Source organism: Cololabis saira, chromosome 17, assembly GCF_033807715.1.
Source record: "Cololabis saira isolate AMF1-May2022 chromosome 17, fColSai1.1, whole genome shotgun sequence".
Lineage (NCBI taxonomy): Eukaryota > Metazoa > Chordata > Actinopteri > Beloniformes > Belonidae > Cololabis > Cololabis saira.
The window spans coordinates 41,275,847-41,293,618 of NC_084603.1; the positions used below are offsets into that span (position 1 = coordinate 41,275,847).

Consider the following 17,772-nt stretch of genomic DNA (forward strand, 5'->3'; position numbering starts at 1 on the left):
TTTTTTCAAAAGCTGACCATGCACCTTATAGTCCGGTGCGCCTTATATATGGGGTAAATGCAAATGAATCTGCACAAATGAATCTGCCCAGGCATCATTGAATGTTCCATTTTCTTCAGATATTTTTCTTTTCTTACATTTCTCCATACTTGGCCTTGCTGGGGTTGAAAGTCGCGACGAGTGGATGGTGTTTTGGCGGGAATACCGGCTTTATATATATGAATACCGGCTTTATATATATGAATACCGGCTTTATATATATGTATACCGGCTTTCACGAGTATGACGTTTATTTTGAGCGACAAAAACAATAAAATATATTTATTCTAATATGTCAAGATCACAATAATCTTCCAATGTAGAACTTAAATATTAAAGAACTAACACAAATAAAATACACTTCAATTAAATACTTAAATATTTTTTTTTTTTATTTATTTTCCCAAGCCACTCGGAGCTGCAGTATAAGGATGAAAGAGCCGCGGGTTGACACCCCTGGTCTAATAGATGCAGAACGGAACCCCAGCCTCTACTGGAGTGCCTTAGAATGCGCCTTATATATGGAAAAAGTTTTAAAATACGTCATTCATTGAAGGTGCGCCTTATAATGCGGAAAACATGGTAGCTAATGCTGTTGCTAATGCTAATGAGGATCCTAAATAAAACAAACCATCATCATCATCATCATCATCCCCTCCCATGAATGTAACGGGACTGTCTGCTCCGTCGGACAGTCGGAGCAGAGAAATCTCAGCTGCAGTGTTTCTCAGGACAGGATGGCCAACAGTCAAACCACACAACTCTGTCTTAAAGTCAATCAAATATACCAGAAGATATAAGAGCACTTTCCAACGGACGTATCTCCCTGTGAAGGATGTGGGTGTACGTCAGCGCGCGGGCCCACGGCTGCAGACGGAGAGAGAAAGCTAGCTGCTATTATTTGTCAGTGAGAGTAGCCCACCCACAAACTGCTCCCCGTCCCCCAGAGACCGTGTTTAGTCTTCAGCTGCTGTCAATCACAGACAGAGAAAACAGACGGAGGATAAAGAGAGAGACGGGGCAGCGGCACGTCCTCCCCCCGTTCACCTCTAAGACGGACCACCACTGGCCACAGCTGTTAGCCCTCCGAGCTCTCCGAGCTGCACCGGTGGACATGCCCGCACACCCGCAGGAATTTCACACCAGCACACACACATGGCTGCATGTCCCCGGGAGAAAAAATAGATATGACTACGGAGCAGCTTCCCTCCCCCCAATTAAACTCGTGGAACAACTTCTCTACGTATCCAGCGCTTCTAGGTGACACACTGCCCTAAACATCAAGCTGGGGTCAACGGCTCCGGCCCCTCGTCAGTAGTTCACTACTTCTTTTTATTTCATTTCATTTTTGTACATGTAAAAGACAACAATTAAAGAGAAGATAAGAAAACAAAACTAAGAATTTCATACTTTAACACTTAATAACACGTGCAAAAAGGAGTAGGACCCCATTCACTAATCATTCATTAACACGTATTTATAATAAATAACCATACTATAATTACAGGACTGTCTCAGAAAATTACAATATTGTGATAAAGTTCTTTATTTTCTGTAATGCAAAAATGTCATACATTCTGGATTCATTACAAATCAACTGAAATATTGCAAGCCTTTTATTATTTTACTATTGCTGATCATGGCTTACAGCTTAAGAAAACTCAAATATCCTATCTCAAAACATTAGAATATTCTGGGAATCTTAATCTTAAACTGTAAACCATAATCAGCAATATTAAAATAATAAAAGGCTTGCAATATTTCAGTTGATTTGTAATGAATCCAGAATGTATGACATTTTTGTTTTTTTAATTGCATTACAGAAAATAAAGGACTTTATCACAATATTCTAATTTTCTGAGACAGTCCTGTAGATATCTACTTACACATACATACATACATACATATACACATGCATACATACACATATAATGATGTTTATTTCTCAAAGTTTAGATGTACTTTCCTGCAACTAAAATGCTGATCATCAGTCGAGCGATGAAGGCTAGAAAATATACATTTTTTAATGTTTTTCTAGAAAGTGGCCTGACATGTTGGGCTTCAAGCAAATACTAGTGGGACTTGCCAGACACTCCACCTTGGACACAGACACTGTAAAAGTGTGACAGTTATCATTAGCTTACCGCACCTCTAGGGGGCGCTATAACACAAACATTTATCTTTGGGAGCACATCTTGAGCAGCCATAGGACTGAAACTAAAGTGCTGTCCCTCCAGTTCCTCTCAAGCTCTCAAACCAACGCCAGTCATCCTGCCAAGTTCCACCTCCAGGAAAACACAACTGCTCTGAGCTCATTCACACAATCTCCCTGAAATCTGATCCCATTTATCTTGTGATCGTGCGAATGAAAAGCTGTTAAAGGACTTTGATTGGATACTCCTCTTTGGCTGCAATAATCCAAATGATTGTATTTTCAATACGACATTCATCTCACAAACCAACTGAGACAAACATCTTAACGAAATAATGCTGATTGCATCTCAAACTTGTTTGTTTCCCCAGACGGCGGGATTTAATTGTAGGCCGTATCTGTTTAACGGCCCGTCAAATTTCAAAGATCAGTATTTCCCAATGTGAACGGATAATTCATGTAAGTACAATCAGCATATTCAGGTTGTTGCCCAGGTTTCCAGGGACATCTGTCTCTTTCCCGGAGTCCATGTTTTCTCAAACACAACTTTATACTCACATTTCTATTCTCTCCAGTGAGGTTCCTCCTCTAGCACTGACCTGAACCGCTACGACTCCACGGAACGTCAAAGCCCAGAAAAATACACTTTCATCACTCTGACATGCTTTTGCTGTGTTAAATTAAGTTAAATATCATTCAGGCGGGATGTTACTGAAGATCTTATTATTTTAATACTCTAAAGCGGGGGTGGGCTCCCTGGAGCTTTTTCAAAAATGTTTGAAATGTTTTTTTTCCTTTTTTTTTTCTTTTTTTCCTCTTTTTTTCTTCCTTTTCTTCTCTTCTTTTTTATCTTTTTCTTTCTTAATTTTTTCCTTTTTTTCTTCCTTTTTCCTTTCCTTTTTAATCTCAACATTTCAACTTTTTTCTCGACATTTTGACTTTTTTCTCGAGATTGTACTTCAACATTAATCTCGACATTTCGACTTTTTTTCTCGAAGTGCATAATGAAAAAAAAAATCTTCCCCCAGTTCTAACTAATATAGAAACATGCAGCATGTGTTGTCTTCATTCTAAGGCTCTAAAGGATTCCTGTATTTACCCTGGGCAGTCTTACATCAGCCTCATTTGCTTCCATGTGCTCCTAAAACACTTTTTCACTTCAACAATTATAAATATTAGCAGTAAACAGTTTGCAATTTTCATACCTTCTCATTACTTATTGAACACAGTATACACATTATTAATGGGCTTCCTCCATTTTGCAGTCACAGAGTGGCTCTAGTTACAGAAGACAAGGCTCTGCTGGAGCTCATCCAGCCACTGCCTGCTTTCTATGGGGGAAAAGCTGCAAATTAAAACTAAAAAACTAAAAGAAATCCCTCTTCTCACAACTGTAAGTGAACAACACGCCGGATGAGAGAGCACCCACCTCCACCGTCATGGGGATGTTCTGCTTGCGGACGTTGTGGTTGTGCTGGTCGGTGTTGAGCATGATGACGGCGTAGGCCAGAGCGAAGCCGGCGTCGTTGGTCATGAAGGGGGAGCCGTTCACTTTCTGCAAACACACAAGCATCGCACGATTACACACGTGTTACAGATGGATTATCCATGTGTTAGGCAAGGCAGGTTTATTTCTATAGAGGGAATGGGCATGACGTCAAAGATGCGACTTCACAGCGGGTTACGCCCACTGAGTGTCAGAAAGACTGAGTGAATAAAGACTGAGTGTCAGAAAGACTGAGTGTCAGCGTAAACTTTCAGTTTGAGCAACTGGAAAACATCTAAAATAGGAAAGAGCTGTTGTGGGATCGACTGTACTCATAGATTTAGCAAGAAATCAGAGTTATCGTTTTACAGACTGCCGAAAAATAAGTTTAAGAGACACAAATGGATCACTGCAATTCACAGAAACAACTGGATTCCAGGCACCGAAACGTGGATTTGTGGTTCCTATTTTGTATCAGGTAACGTTGGATTTTTGGGTAGCTAACGTTAAACGGTCAAATCATAAAGTTCGGTGTCCTCATCACTTTAATTTCTACAACAAATCCTGCCTTGAAGTCGGACCAAGCGTCAAGACTTTTGTAAGCCTTCAAGCTTTGCTTCGTGTATTTCCCCGGTGTAGAAATTAAGTACATATAAATATCAGGAAACTGGATTCGTGGTCAAATATTAATGTCCATGGACCACTGGTTCTTGGTAACTGTACCAAATATTAATGTCCATGGACCACTGGTTCTTGGTAACTGTACCAAATATTAATGTCCATGGACCACTGGTTCTTGGTAACTGTACCAAATATTAATGTCCATGGACCACTGGTTCTTGGTAACTGTACCAAATATTAATGTCCATGGACCACTGGTTCTTGGGGTAACTGTACCAAATATTAATGTCCATGGACCACTGGTTCTTGGTAACTGTACGGGTCACTGTCAAGTCCAACTGCCTTTAATTTAAGCTGATAATTAGCTGTTATCCCGTCTTCTCCACTAGTTCAGTAAGGGGGCTGGTCCAGTGGGGAAGTGACGTCAATGCAAACCCTCTATAGCACAATTCAACACAAGGTAATTCAAAGTACTTTACATCAACATTAAAAGCAGCAAGACACAATTAAACAGTAAATAACAAATAAAATGAGATAAAATGATGAGAAAAGAGGTAAAATAATAAAAAGCACATGTTGTTAAACAGAAAGGGCAGTAGAGTATAGCAGGTACATCTCATTCTTACAATGGCAAGAATTAAGTTTGTATACGGTGAAAACGTACAAAGACCGGGTCAAATCCAGTCTGTTGATTTCCGTGCACATTACCTAACGTCTAACCTTGTTTGTGCTCTGCAGACCTGTTGACATCACACTCGCCGCATACAGTGGAAAACCCATTTACAGTGTCACTGCCTAAAATTAATCAGGCACCCTTTCAAAGCCACTATTTGTGGCCATGTCGTCGGCCTATGAAAAGAACATTACTAGGAATAGTTTCCAGGTCACATGACTCCTCCTGCTATTTTGAGATGTCAAATGTTCCCCTCTGTGGACTTTGCCCTTTGCCCATCATTGTGTACATTTGTCTGTGTTCATTCCTGGAGCACACCTTCCTTCAAATCAGGTCAAGATAACGACAGAATAATGACAGAATAAGATCCAGTCTAATGTTACATTTAGATGACTAAAATCTGACGTTAGCAGGCACCACATATTACTTGGTTTCTCAATAAGATCTTGCTAGCCCAAAAGACATTTTTGAGAATGGTTACTTTTGCCAAAAAAAACAGAATCTTCTATTTTTCTTTTTAGAAAATGTAAATTGTTATCTGTCTTCAATGTGAACACCTATCAAACCTGTGTGTTTATGTATAGGTATGTATATTCATCTCACGACCGGCCTCTCAGCTTCCACAATGTTTTTAAGTTTTCCTCAAACATCCATTCATATCAGACACGACACTCAAAGGACTTTCACCTTCCTTTATGCCAGACTTTAAAATACAGAGGACCATCTATGGAACAATTTACCTACATCACTAAAATCAATATCTTCAATGGCTTTGTTCAAAAAACACTTGAAAAAATCATTTTTTAGTTAAGATCAGAAACACATCTGGAGTTGTTAAATTGTACTTTTTTCATGCAATTATCCTACATTTTCTTCATTTTTTCCATCTTTCAATAATTCAGTAGTGTTTTTCTTTTTCATGTTAAATTGTCTTTTACTGTGTCATATTATCTATTTCTATATTGTGTTTTTGCTTTTGCTGTTGCTATTATGTTTGTTTTATAAAGGGGAGGCATTTTCATAAGCCTTTTTGGCTTCCACCTCTCCTGCACAATGCTTCATTTGACGTTTGTTTTTTACTGTTCTGTTCTATGTGCAAAATAAACTAAACTAGGTTGTTATTTCAGAAAAGTGTGACTAAAGAACATGTAGTGATTTTGTATCTTTCAGCAGTTTCTACCCCATTGAGGGGAAATGTTTCCTATTCAGCAGCTCTCCCAGCTCTCCAAGGTTCTGCCAGCACGTGTGGGCCGGGTCGCGTACATCCCCAGGACTGGTATCACAGTATTGTTAGCAGTCGTGAGTTGGGCCGGGCTCTACAGGTCAGACGGCCTCACATCTGCCCTGTAATCTGGGGTAATCTGGTGTAGAAAGGCTGATCCAGGACTGGAAGGTCCTGCTTGTGGCCGTCGCCACGGTCCTACTCCGCTCATGTGGAGCTCCCTTTCACAGGAAATCATTTTAAGCCCAATTTCCAATTGGTGAAGTTGCAGCCTGGTCAGGGCAGCACACGGGGGGGTTAGTGGCGTCTGTCGCCACTCCATTGTTACATGAGAGCAACTAGCAGCTCATCAAAGATGCTTTTTAAAGCCCCGCCGAGACGTCTCTGACTGACCGGCACAGGGAGCCACTGGGGGGGATTCCTGCTCCAGCTCCAGCCAATCACAGAGCAAGGATTGGGCTGACATCACTGTGAGGAAGAGGATCCCGCAAAGCGAGGAGGGGCCACCATAAACTTCAAACTAAACGCAACGCACAATACCACAATGGACTGTGTACACAGTGTACAATAACGACTGGGACCACGACTGGAATAACGACTGGAATAACGGCTGGACTAACGACTGGAATAACGACTGGAATAACGACTGGAATAACGACTGGAATAACGACTGGGACCACGACTGATACCCCCCCAGAACACTAGTTGATACTTTGTTTAGCTTCCGCTTTTTCCGGTCACAGTGAATCAAAAGAGATAAGGAGAACTATTGTGCAAAAAACAAAAAAATAAAAAAATAAATAAAAAAATAAAAATCACACACACATGAAGAAAAGAGCGCTGAAAGTTCACGACTGCTTCACAAACCGGAACTGGAAATGCGTTGCTACCAAGCAAACCAATCACAGCCCTCTCGGTCTGCGTTGGGTCTGCGTTGGGTCTGCGTCGCCTTGACGCGTAGTTCCATTTTTTGGGAGGTGCAGGTCAGGCTACGGCGTAGGCTACGGAGAGACTCCCGCGTAGCCGCGTACCCTACGGGGTAGGCTCCGCGTTGATAGCTATCATTTTTGTCCATTGCTCCTGTAGTTTCTTGTGCTGGCCCCCTTTTCTTTTCTTTTTTCTCTTTTGTACATGGTGCAGCATCCTCTGCCGGTGGCGAAGAGCATCTCTGAATGCACAACACCGGAACCTGCAGCGTGGGAGTGAGAGGGGCAGGGTAACGGCCCGGTCAGGCGGGGGAGAGATTTGTCCGTCAAGACTCCTCTCCCTGGCCCTGCCCCTTCTCAACCTTTCCCCGACCCTGAACCCCAACCTGGGGCTTGCTGATTGGGCCGGAGCTTCGGGAGCTGCATGCTGGCCTGCGGTCCCCACCCCCGGTCATCCCGTTGCTGCTTCCACCTGCCTGCGGTCCCCACCCCCGGTCATCCCGTTGCTGCTTCCACCTGCCTGCTGACCCCACCCCCGGTCATCCCGTTGCTGCTTCCACCTGCCTGCGGTCCCCACCCCCGGTCATCCTGTTGCTGCTTCCACCTGCCTGCGGTCCCCACCCCCGGTCATCCCGTTGCTGCTTCCACCTGCCTGCGGTCCCCACCCCTGGTCATCCCGCTGCTGCTTCCACCTGCCTGCGGTCCCCACCCCTGGTCATCCCGGTGCTGCTTCCACCTGCCTGCGGTCCCCACCCCCGGTCATCCCGTTGCTGCTTCCACCTGCCTGCTGTGCTGTTGCCGTCCCTGACCCCCAGTCTGGCCTTCAGATCCAGGTCCTGGTCCAGGTTTCTTCCCTCCTAAAGGGGAGTTTTTCTTGCCACTGTTTGGCTTAAGGTTTTTCTCCCACTAGGGAAGTTTTTACCTGCCATTGTTTATGTAATAACTGCTCAGGGGTTTATGTTCATGTTCTGGTTCTCTGGAAAGAGTCTAGAGACTACTTTTGTTGTATTAGACGCTATATAAATAAAATTGAATTGAATTTAACGCAGAACCTTAATTCGGCCTTTAGAGAAAACGATGCAGAACTGGCTGCATCTCTTCTGGTCTGGGTAGCAGACTTCACTTCTGTCACAACGGTAGTTGTTGCACAACCACCTGAGGGAACTGCGTGGTCGTTGGCTGTGAGGAGGGGACATGGGGGTGGGTGGCCGTCGTGCACTCTGCTGTGTTTCCTGCAGCAGTTGGAGAATGTTTCAGGAGTGAAGGAAAGGTTCCTTACATGCCAGTTATCAGTGAAGGTTTCCAGCAGCCTCTGGATGACCGGAGCCTCTCCTGGGAGTCTGAAGGCCTCCAGGTAGAGCCGCAGGGCCTCGTCGATACGCAGGCCCTGGAAGGTGAACGTACTGCAACAGAGATTCACTTTAGAATAAAAACCACAGTAAATGATCAACAGATGCAGAACTAGGGCCTGGGATTCCACGCTACTTCACAAAGCTGTCCAGGAGCTCCATGTTCTTGCGGTCGCTGACGTATTCGCCAATCATTTTCTTGTCCAGTCGGGGGTTTTCTCGGAGCCACTGGGCCACCTGGTTGTTGTCCAGGGGCTCGCTGAGCAGGCCTTTCTCCTGCAGGAACTGGATCCCCTTCTTGGGCTTCTGGTTGAACAGCTCTGTGCCTGTGATCAGTAACTGGACAAGAAAATCACAATCAGTGGAAACAGAGATATCAGAACCGGCTGTAGTTGCAACGCCACAACAAATGTATGTAACTAATACCTTTTTTTTTGTTCTAATCTCCATCAGCTCCTGCGAATCAGGTAAACACGACAAGAAGCGGAGAGGTTTCTTCTGAGCTCTCTTTTCTGTTGAAATCAGTAACACAGTTGGGATCACCCTCCACTTCCTAAACCTCAATAACGCTTTTGTTTCTTGCCTTTTTTTTTTTTGAAGGATTGTGAACGATAGGTCTCACCAGCATCGTTGTCTCCTTGGTCCTGCCGACCCAGGAGCATCCTCTCAGCCATCAGATGTCCACTGGTCGGGGCACACACCAGCAGGTTCTCAGGGGGGGGAGGACTCAGACTGGAGGTGTTGCTGACTCTGTTCAGATCTGGAGACAAGAGGGAAACACTGGTGCATCATGGGAAGGTTTTACTGCTCACTAGTGACCGTGGACATGGGAGACAGCAAAACACTGTTGCATGATGGGAAGGCTTTACTGCTCACTAGTGACCATGGACATGGGAGACAGCAAAACACTGTTGCATCATGGGAAGGTTTTACTGCTCACTAGTGACCGTGGACTTGGGAGACAGCAAAACACTGTTGCATCATGGGAAGGTTTTACTGCCAGTGGTTATCCCAGTGGTTATTCCCAGTCCCAGCCCCACCTACCAGAGGTGGCCTCAGCCTCGTTGGTGCTGGAGTCCCCCCCCTCCACCAGCGTGTCTGACTGGTCCTGCTGGGCCGTGGTACTGAGCTTGGTCTGGCAGTGGCCCTCGATGCCGTCCACCACCGTCACCAGGGCCTCCAGGGACAGCAGGTGGGTGGTGTACAGCTGCCCCGACACCGGGAACGCATTCTGGAAAAATACAAGGATATCACTGAGCTCTAACCAAACACACGTCATTCTCAAGGTCCTGGCCTCTCAAGACAAGCTCCGTCCTCAAAACCAGAGAAAAACACACATATTTCCGATAAATGGTATAAAATATACAATCAGTAAAGTAGAAAAATTACTCATGTGGGAGTATTTGTGATAGCCAAACAAGCATCAAAGATATAATAAATATCAATGTCATCGAAATATGTCAGTGTATGAAGTTAGATCAGGGTAGTAACATTTCCAAAGTGAAAATGTTTCATGTAAATTAACATCAATTAATGGGAATCAAGTGAAAAGCTAGGAAACTGCAGGTCCACCTTTAATAAGGACCTTAAATGGAGCTGGATGTAGTAAACCCAGCTGGTCTGTACAGGCCTCCCTCACAGAGACACTCTAAAAACAAGTCCTGGGTAAGAGTCGTGATTAAGGTTCATTCTTAAGAAAAAAGAAAGAAATCACCTTAAAATAACAAAGTCCTTCCCCTGAACTTATAATTAAGGAAAAAGTTTAACTTTCAATATGTCAGTTTTAAATAACAATGAAAAACCATTAAGTCACCAAGATATGCCATTTTTACTTAAATTGTAGAGAATTGAAATCCCCTTCAATTATCAGGAAAGTCTGACTTAATAGTCTCAATCTACTGTGTTTTCAAAGGAAAACACAGTAGTCTCTACATGATTTTATTAATATTAATATTAATATTAATATATATATATATATATATATATATATATATATATATATATATATATATATATATATATATATATACACATACACATACATACATACATATGGGAAAGGATTTTCAACAGGTCAATTTTAAAATAATAAAAAAAAGAATATCTGTTGCGGTAATTTAAACATTAAGAATGTTGTGTACACATAAATTCATATAAAAATTTTAAATTAAGTGATTTCAGAGTTTTTTGTCAAGATGAAGTGGCACAAGCCTTAAAAATGGTCATGATTCATATTAAAATAAATTAGTTTCCTTAACATCTTTTTTTTTTTTTTACAACTCTTCAGTATTATACAAAAATGGTTGTTTTTTTAATAGTCGCGCCACATGATATTTCATAAAATGGACATCAGTCAAACTTTGTTTGTATATTATGATAGAAAAATGAATACAAATGTGTTGTAATCTTACACACTACAAGACAGTTGGAAATCATGCCAGATAGAAGAAGATTGATTTAAAAACATTTAGTGATTTCAATAAAAGTTTTCAAAACAAGAGTCTTGGTCGGACGGTTGCATCACGTGACATTTTGACGCTTAAAACAACAACAAAATCCCAAATAACTAGTATTTTTTGTAAAATTCAAGTGAGTCCATATGTGGGACAGGTAGGTCATTTATATGGTATTTTTTATCCATTTAAACCTTTTTTGAATTGAAAAATAAATCTGTTTTTCAGAAAATATAGGCGTCACGTCATTTACCCATATAATACACACACATATATCCTGCTCAAGGTTTCTTCCCTCCACTGTGTGGCCTAACGTTTTTCTCCCACCAGGGGAGTGTTTGCCTGCCATTGTTTCTGTAATAATTGCTCGGGGGTTTATGTTCTGGTCTCTGGAAAGATCCTAGAGACAGCTTGTGTTGTAATAGACGCTATATGAATATAAATATTGAGTGTGTTACCTTGGACAGCAGCTTGGTGACGTCTTCAAAGAGGTTGGAGCAGTAAAAGTCGCAGTCGTAGTTGATGTAGAGCTCTGTGACGAAGCTGGGGATCCTCCACAGCTGCACAAGCGCCTCCAGGGCCATCTCCTTCATCTCATACGGCATCTTCATGTTCTCAGACGTCACGATGTCCATCATCTTCTTCAGGTACATCTGCCATGTCATCACACAGCCTCAGCAAAGTTTACCCGACTGACGGCAGCATTAAAGCAGCACAATGTAACTTTCAGTTTTTGTTGAGTTTGGCGGCTCCTTTGGACAAAAGCAGTAGTTCTTTACCAGAAAGAACTACATTTCCCATGAGCACCAGCGCGTACTGCAGGAAAACTCCTGTCCCCGTCACTGCATTTGTTTTGATAGTGAATGAAATAAGACGGGACGGACTTCCAAAACTACTTTTCTGTTTTCAGCGGTCGTTTGCAGGATGGATAGTGAAGAGGTAATGTTTCTATTTTTGGATAAACAATATAATATGACGATGTTGAAAAGTTCAACTTGGTTTTATTAGTGAAGTCACTGTTTCAGAGAGATAATGCGCCCAAATTACAAACTCATAGCTCTGGTTTTGTTCTGCTGCACCTTTTTCCTGTCACGTTTTTAGAGGGACTTCGTCATAAATTAGTAGTCCAACATACTTACTGACTAAATAAAAAAATACTTTATAACCTGTGAATAACTGAATGTTTTGCAGATCAGCCCTGCACAATTTTACATTTCTCAGGAAAAATACTAGAAATGTTCTATACATTTTCTTTGCATTGCATTCTTTCCTCTAGTGCTGTAATTCTATTCAATTGTATTATTATTTTATAAAGCTTCCTCATTGCAAATTACACAATTTTATGATCACTATTATTATTCTGTTTCTGTTGTTGATATTGTCAGTAATTTTAGAATTACCAAAACCCAAGACGAATGTGAAAACATTCTAATGTTGATTCTTATTGAACATAGAACTTTACATTTACATTTGTATCATAACAATTCTGTCTCTCTTGTCGGACATCCCTCCTCGTCTTTCAGCTCACGCCAGCGAGTGAACGCCGGGCCAATGTTTATTCTTGTCCGGGCATTTAGCTTTTAACTCTCCTGCTTTCTTTTATTTGCCTCCTCCGATAAAACTTGTATTTTCTTGGGTTTTTCCGCTGCTTGGGCCATGATACCAGCTTCTGCTGAGCTCTGCGCTCCACGCCCCGCCCAGCTTTGGTCTCCACTACGAATGGGGAAGGAGGGGGAAGTGACGTATGCCGTAAAGCAGTCAAAGCCGTAAAAATGTGTAGTTTTTTAATGTGGAAGGGTTCCTACCATGCTCCTCAAAGTTACTGATGAAGCATTGTTGCACGTGGCCCCCTGCAGGGCTTTGAACTGGACTCAACACCTTTTGGGGTAGCTTCAGCTTCCTACCCCCCGTGCAGATCCCGACACCTCGGAAGTTGGTTCAAACAGACTTGAATCAAGAGAGCACCCTATGGGGTGATTTGGAGGTCTGTGACAGTCATGCCAAATGTCTGATAATGACATTTGGCCCGATTCACATCCGACTGTAAATTACTTTTTGTCTCTCGCCTGATTCGTGTATTCCTGCATTTTGTTGTTAAACTTCTTGTATAAAAATCTGGTTATAACATCACTCGAGGTCAGCATTTCAACCAGACCCCTGGTCTGTGTAGACGTGCTCACCGCCGGCTCAATAAAACCTCATAAAACCACAAAGCGGACTTCTGAACTGGTTTGATAAATTCCTCAACATTACATAGTACCAGTGAAGGAGATACAGACCCCTCAGACCATGACAGAGGTTCATTAAACCTGTTGGAAGTTGATGTACCATCACAATGATGATGATGAAATATTAGATTAAGCTGGAAAAGTTACATAGTGCTGCTTTAATGGAGTTAATAAAAGTAGCTGACGTGGTTACTTACCTCCAGCTGAAACTTTAGATGTTCTCGCATGCTTTCAAAAAGTAGGAAGCAAACTCGAATGGACGAAGCGTAAAGGTTCATACGCTCCAAACTCAGCAGCTGCAGCAAAGGTGAGATACACAAGAGACACGTTCAAATAGTGAAATTATCTTTCTGTAAAGGTTGTTCTTAACCCTTGTGCTGTCTTTGGGTCAAGGAAGGAGGAAGGGAAGAAGGGAGGAAAGAAGAATGAAAAGAAGGAAGGAAGGAAGGAAGGAAGGAAGGAAGGAAGGAAGGAAGGAAGGAAGGAAGGAAGGAAGGAAGGAAGGAAGGAAGGAAGGAAGGAAGGACGGACGGACGGACGGACGGACGGACGGACGGACGGAAGGAAGGAAGGGAGAAAATAAGGAAGGGAGGATGGAAGGATGGGAGAAAAGGAAGGGAGGATGGGAGAAAAGGAAGGGAGAAAAGAAGGAAGGGAGGAAGGAAGGAAGGAAGGAAGGAAGGAAGGAAGGAAGGAAGGAAGGAAGGAAGGAAGGAAGGAAGGAAGGAAGGAAGGAAGGAAGGAAGGAAGAAAATAAGGAAGGTAGGATGGGAGAAAAGTAAAGGAGAAAAGAAGGAAGGGAGGAAAGAAGGAAAGAAGGAAAGAAGGAAGGAAGGAAGGAAGGAAGGAAGGAAGGGAGAAAACAAGGAAAGAAAGAAGGAAGGGAGAAAAGAGGAAGGGAAGAAGGAAGGAAGGGAAAAAAGAAGGAAGGAAGGAAGGAATGAAGAAAAGAGGAAGGAAGGAAGGAAGGAAGGAAGGAAGGAAGGAAATAAGGAAGGAAGGAAGGAAGGAAGGAAGGAAGGAAGGAAGGAAGGAAGGAAGGAAGGAAGGGAAAAAAGAAGGAAGGAAGGAAGGAATGAAGAAAAGAGGAAGGAAGGAAGGAAGGAAGGGAAAAAGAAGGAAGGAAGGAAGGAAGGAAGGAAGGAAGGAAGGAAGGAAGGAAGGAAGGACGGACGGACGGACGGACGGACGGACGGACGGACGGACGGACGGACGGAAGGAAGGAAGGAAGGACGGACGGACGGACGGACGGACGGACGGAAGGAAGGAAGGAAGGAAGGAAGGAAGGAAGGGAGAAAATAAGGAAGGGAGGATGGAAGGATGGGAGAAAAGGAAGGGAGGATGGGAGAAAAGGAAGGGAGAAAAGAAGGAAGGGAGGAAAGAAGGAAGGAAGGAAGGAAGGAAGGAAGGGAGAAAACAAGGAAAGAAAGAAGGAAGGGAGAAAAGAGGAAGGGAAGAAGGAAGGAAGGGAAAAAAGAAGGAAGGAATGAAGAAAAGAGGAAGGAAGGAAGGAAGGAAGGAAGGAAGGAAGGAAGGGAAAAAGAAGGAAGGAAGGAAGGAAGGAAGGAAGGAAGGAAGGAAGGAAGGAAGGAAGGAAGGAAGGAAGGAAGGAAGGAAGGGAGAAAATAAGGAAGGTAGGATGGGAGAAAAGTAAAGGAGAAAAGAAGGAAGGGAGGAAAGAAGGAAAGAAGGAAAGAAGGAAGGAAGGAAGGAAGGAAGGAAGGGAGAAAACAAGGAAAGAAAGAAGGAAGGGAGAAAAGAGGAAGGGAAGAAGGAAGGAAGGGAAAAAAGAAGGAAGGAAGGAAGGAATGAAGAAAAGAGGAAGGAAGGAAGGAAGGAAGGAAGGGAAAAAGAAGGAAGGAAGGAAGGAAGGAAGGAAGGAAGGAAGGAAGGAAGGAAGGAAGGGAGAAAAGAGGAAGGGAGAAGTAAGGAGAGAGCAGGAGGAAAGAAGGAAGGAAGGAAGGAAGGAAGGAAGGAAGGAAGGAAGGAAGGAAGGAAGGAAGGAAGGGAGAAAACAAGGAAAGAAAGAAGGAAGGGAGAAAAGAGGAAGGGAAGAAGGAAGGAAGGGAAAAAAGAAGGAAGGAATGAAGAAAAGAGGAAGGAAGGAAGGAAGGAAGGAAGGAAGGAAGGAAGGAAGGAAGGAAGGAAGGAAGGAAGGAAGGAAGGGAAAAAGAAGGAAGGAAGGAAGGAAGGAAGGAAGGAAGGAAGGAAGGAAGGAAGGAAGGAAGGAAGGAAGGAAGGAAGGAAGGAAGGAAGGAAGGAAGGGAGAAAATAAGGAAGGTAGGATGGGAGAAAATAAGGAAGGTAGGATGGGAGAAAAGGAAAGGAGAAAAGAAGGATGGAAGGAAGGGAGAAAATAAGGAAGGTAGGATGGGAGAAAAGTAAAGGAGAAAAGAAGGAAGGGAGGAAAGAAGGAAAGAAGGAAAGAAGGAAGGAAGGAAGGAAGGAAGGAAGGAAGGAAGGAAGGGAGAAAACAAGGAAAGAAAGAAGGAAGGGAGAAAAGAGGAAGGGAAGAAGGAAGGAAGGGAAAAAAGAAGGAAGGAAGGAAGGAATGAAGAAAAGAGGAAGGAAGGAAGGAAGGAAGGGAAAAAGAAGGAAGGAAGGAAGGAAGGAAGGAAGGAAGGAAGGAAGGAAGGAAGGAAGGAAGGAAGGAAGGAAGGAAGGAAGGAAGGAAGGGAGAAAAGAGGAAGGGAGAAGTAAGGAGAGAGCAGGAGGAAAGAAGGAACAGGAGAATGAGGTCATTTTGACCCAAAGACAGTACAAGGGTTAAAGGCAGTTTGTTCCCATCAGTTTCCTTCCCTGCAGCCTCCAGGCAGCAGCAGGAAACAGGTGTGTGTTTCACCTGGAACAGGTGTCTGCAGAGCTCCTCCTTCACCAGCACCAGCAAGGACTGGTAGCTGGCGATGTTGGCCGACTCCAGTGCTACAGAGAGCAGCTGCAGACCCATGTGCATCATGGCGTCCGTGTTGTGGCGGTCGTGAGGGTTCGACAACGAGATCAGGAAGCGGAACAGTTCCCTCAGACACGGCAGCCCGTACGGAATGAGGGACACTCCTTCAGACGAGGAGCCAGAGGAGAAGTGTTAGGGGGTGTAGCACCTTAATGGAATCATTTCCTGAAAATGTAATAACGCCTGAAAGTGTAATAAAATTTGCACTTAACTCAATCAAAAATGTAATAAAATCCAATAATGTAATAACTTCACCGATAATGTAATAAAATATCCTGACTGATATTGTAATAATATTTTTAACGATAATGTAATACCTTTTTACATTATTGGGAATTTATTACATTTTCAGGTAGCTCTTTTTTTTTTTTTTTTTACAAAACTGATAATGTAATACTTGACAAATAATGTAATATATATGTTCATTTTCAGTTCTACATTTTGTGTTTTAAGTATCTAAGAATGTTATATACGCTGGATTTGAAACACCAGAATGAATATTGGGTTAAATTGCAGACTTTGAGTACCATTGAATAAATTCACAATAACGTAATAAGGTATTAAATTATTGGTAAAAATGTTATTACAATATCAGTCAGGATATTTTATTACATTATTGGTGAAATTATTACATTATTGGGTTCTATTACATTTTCGATTGAGTTAAGTGCAAATTTTATTACATTTTCAGGCGTTATTACATTATAGGGTGAAATTATTACATTATAGGGTGAAATTATTACATTATAGGGTGAAATTATTACATTATAGGGTGAAATGATTACATTATAGGGTGAAATTATTACATTATAGGGTGAAATTATTACATTATAGGGTGAAATTATTACATTATAGGGTGAAATTATTACATTATAGGGTGAAATTATTACATTATAGGGTGCTACAGGGAGGAAAGTAAATCCTGCAGAAAACATCCATGGACTGTTTGGATCACTTTTAGCAGTCAACCATCATCAAAACCACTCCCTTTTACCCGTATCAGGTCATTTTGTTGTTATTTCTCTTTGTTGTTTATATGAGAAAAAGAAAAAAGGAAGGGCAGACGAGAGCCTGGTACCGTCTCTTTGCGTGGACTGTGTGAAGCGGACGCCGCGGGGGTTGACGTAGTCCATGTCGTGGACGGAGCTGCTCTCCGACGGCTCAGCCACCGAGTCTTTGTCCTCCAGGACTTCAGGAATGGACTCCACCGAGGCCGACGGGGCTGGTCCAACCGGCCGGAACTCAGACTGCACAAAACCAGAGAGGACAAGCGTTCACGTCCCATCTCAGGAACAACTGGCCCGTTAGGGGAGGAAGCTATGCAGCACCGGGCCAGGGAGGCCAAGGACATCACAACGCAGAGGTCGCGTAGCCGGACAATAATCCATCACAATATCTGTCTAACTGTGGGTACGGATGGCTCTGGTCCCGTCTGTTGTCCAACTGTTACGAAACAACACAGTGCTGCATGAGCAAACGGCTCAGGTCTCATCAGAGAGACGCACCAGCTTTCTGCTCAGGGTTTCATACCTTAGTTTCAGTGTTTACATCTGGCAAAAACCTTTTCAACCAGACGTATAGAGGGAATGACGTCACAGATGAGACTTCACAGCGGGTTATGCCCACAGAGTGGCAGAAAGACAAATCATAAAGGTGTCCTCATCACTTTAATT

The 17,772-nt window shown here is 42.9% G+C and overlaps 1 protein-coding gene across 2 annotated transcripts in view; it reads right to left on the reverse strand.

The window, feature by feature from the left end:
- Positions 1-17,772, reverse strand: part of gbf1 (golgi brefeldin A resistant guanine nucleotide exchange factor 1) — a 168,245-nt gene that overhangs the window by 40,607 nt on the left and 109,866 nt on the right. For both annotated transcript variants that reach the window (XM_061745784.1, XM_061745783.1), the window contains exons 11-20: positions 17,178-17,346; positions 15,992-16,203; positions 13,347-13,445; positions 11,380-11,574; positions 9,513-9,699; positions 9,091-9,228; positions 8,895-8,980; positions 8,605-8,807; positions 8,399-8,522; positions 3,621-3,746 (exon numbers count right to left, since the gene is read on the reverse strand). In XM_061745784.1, coding sequence (XP_061601768.1) covers positions 3,621-3,746; positions 8,399-8,522; positions 8,605-8,807; positions 8,895-8,980; positions 9,091-9,228; positions 9,513-9,699; positions 11,380-11,574; positions 13,347-13,445; positions 15,992-16,203; positions 17,178-17,346 — 1,539 coding nt within the window. The remainder of the gene's footprint in view (positions 1-3,620; positions 3,747-8,398; positions 8,523-8,604; positions 8,808-8,894; positions 8,981-9,090; positions 9,229-9,512; positions 9,700-11,379; positions 11,575-13,346; positions 13,446-15,991; positions 16,204-17,177; positions 17,347-17,772) is intronic.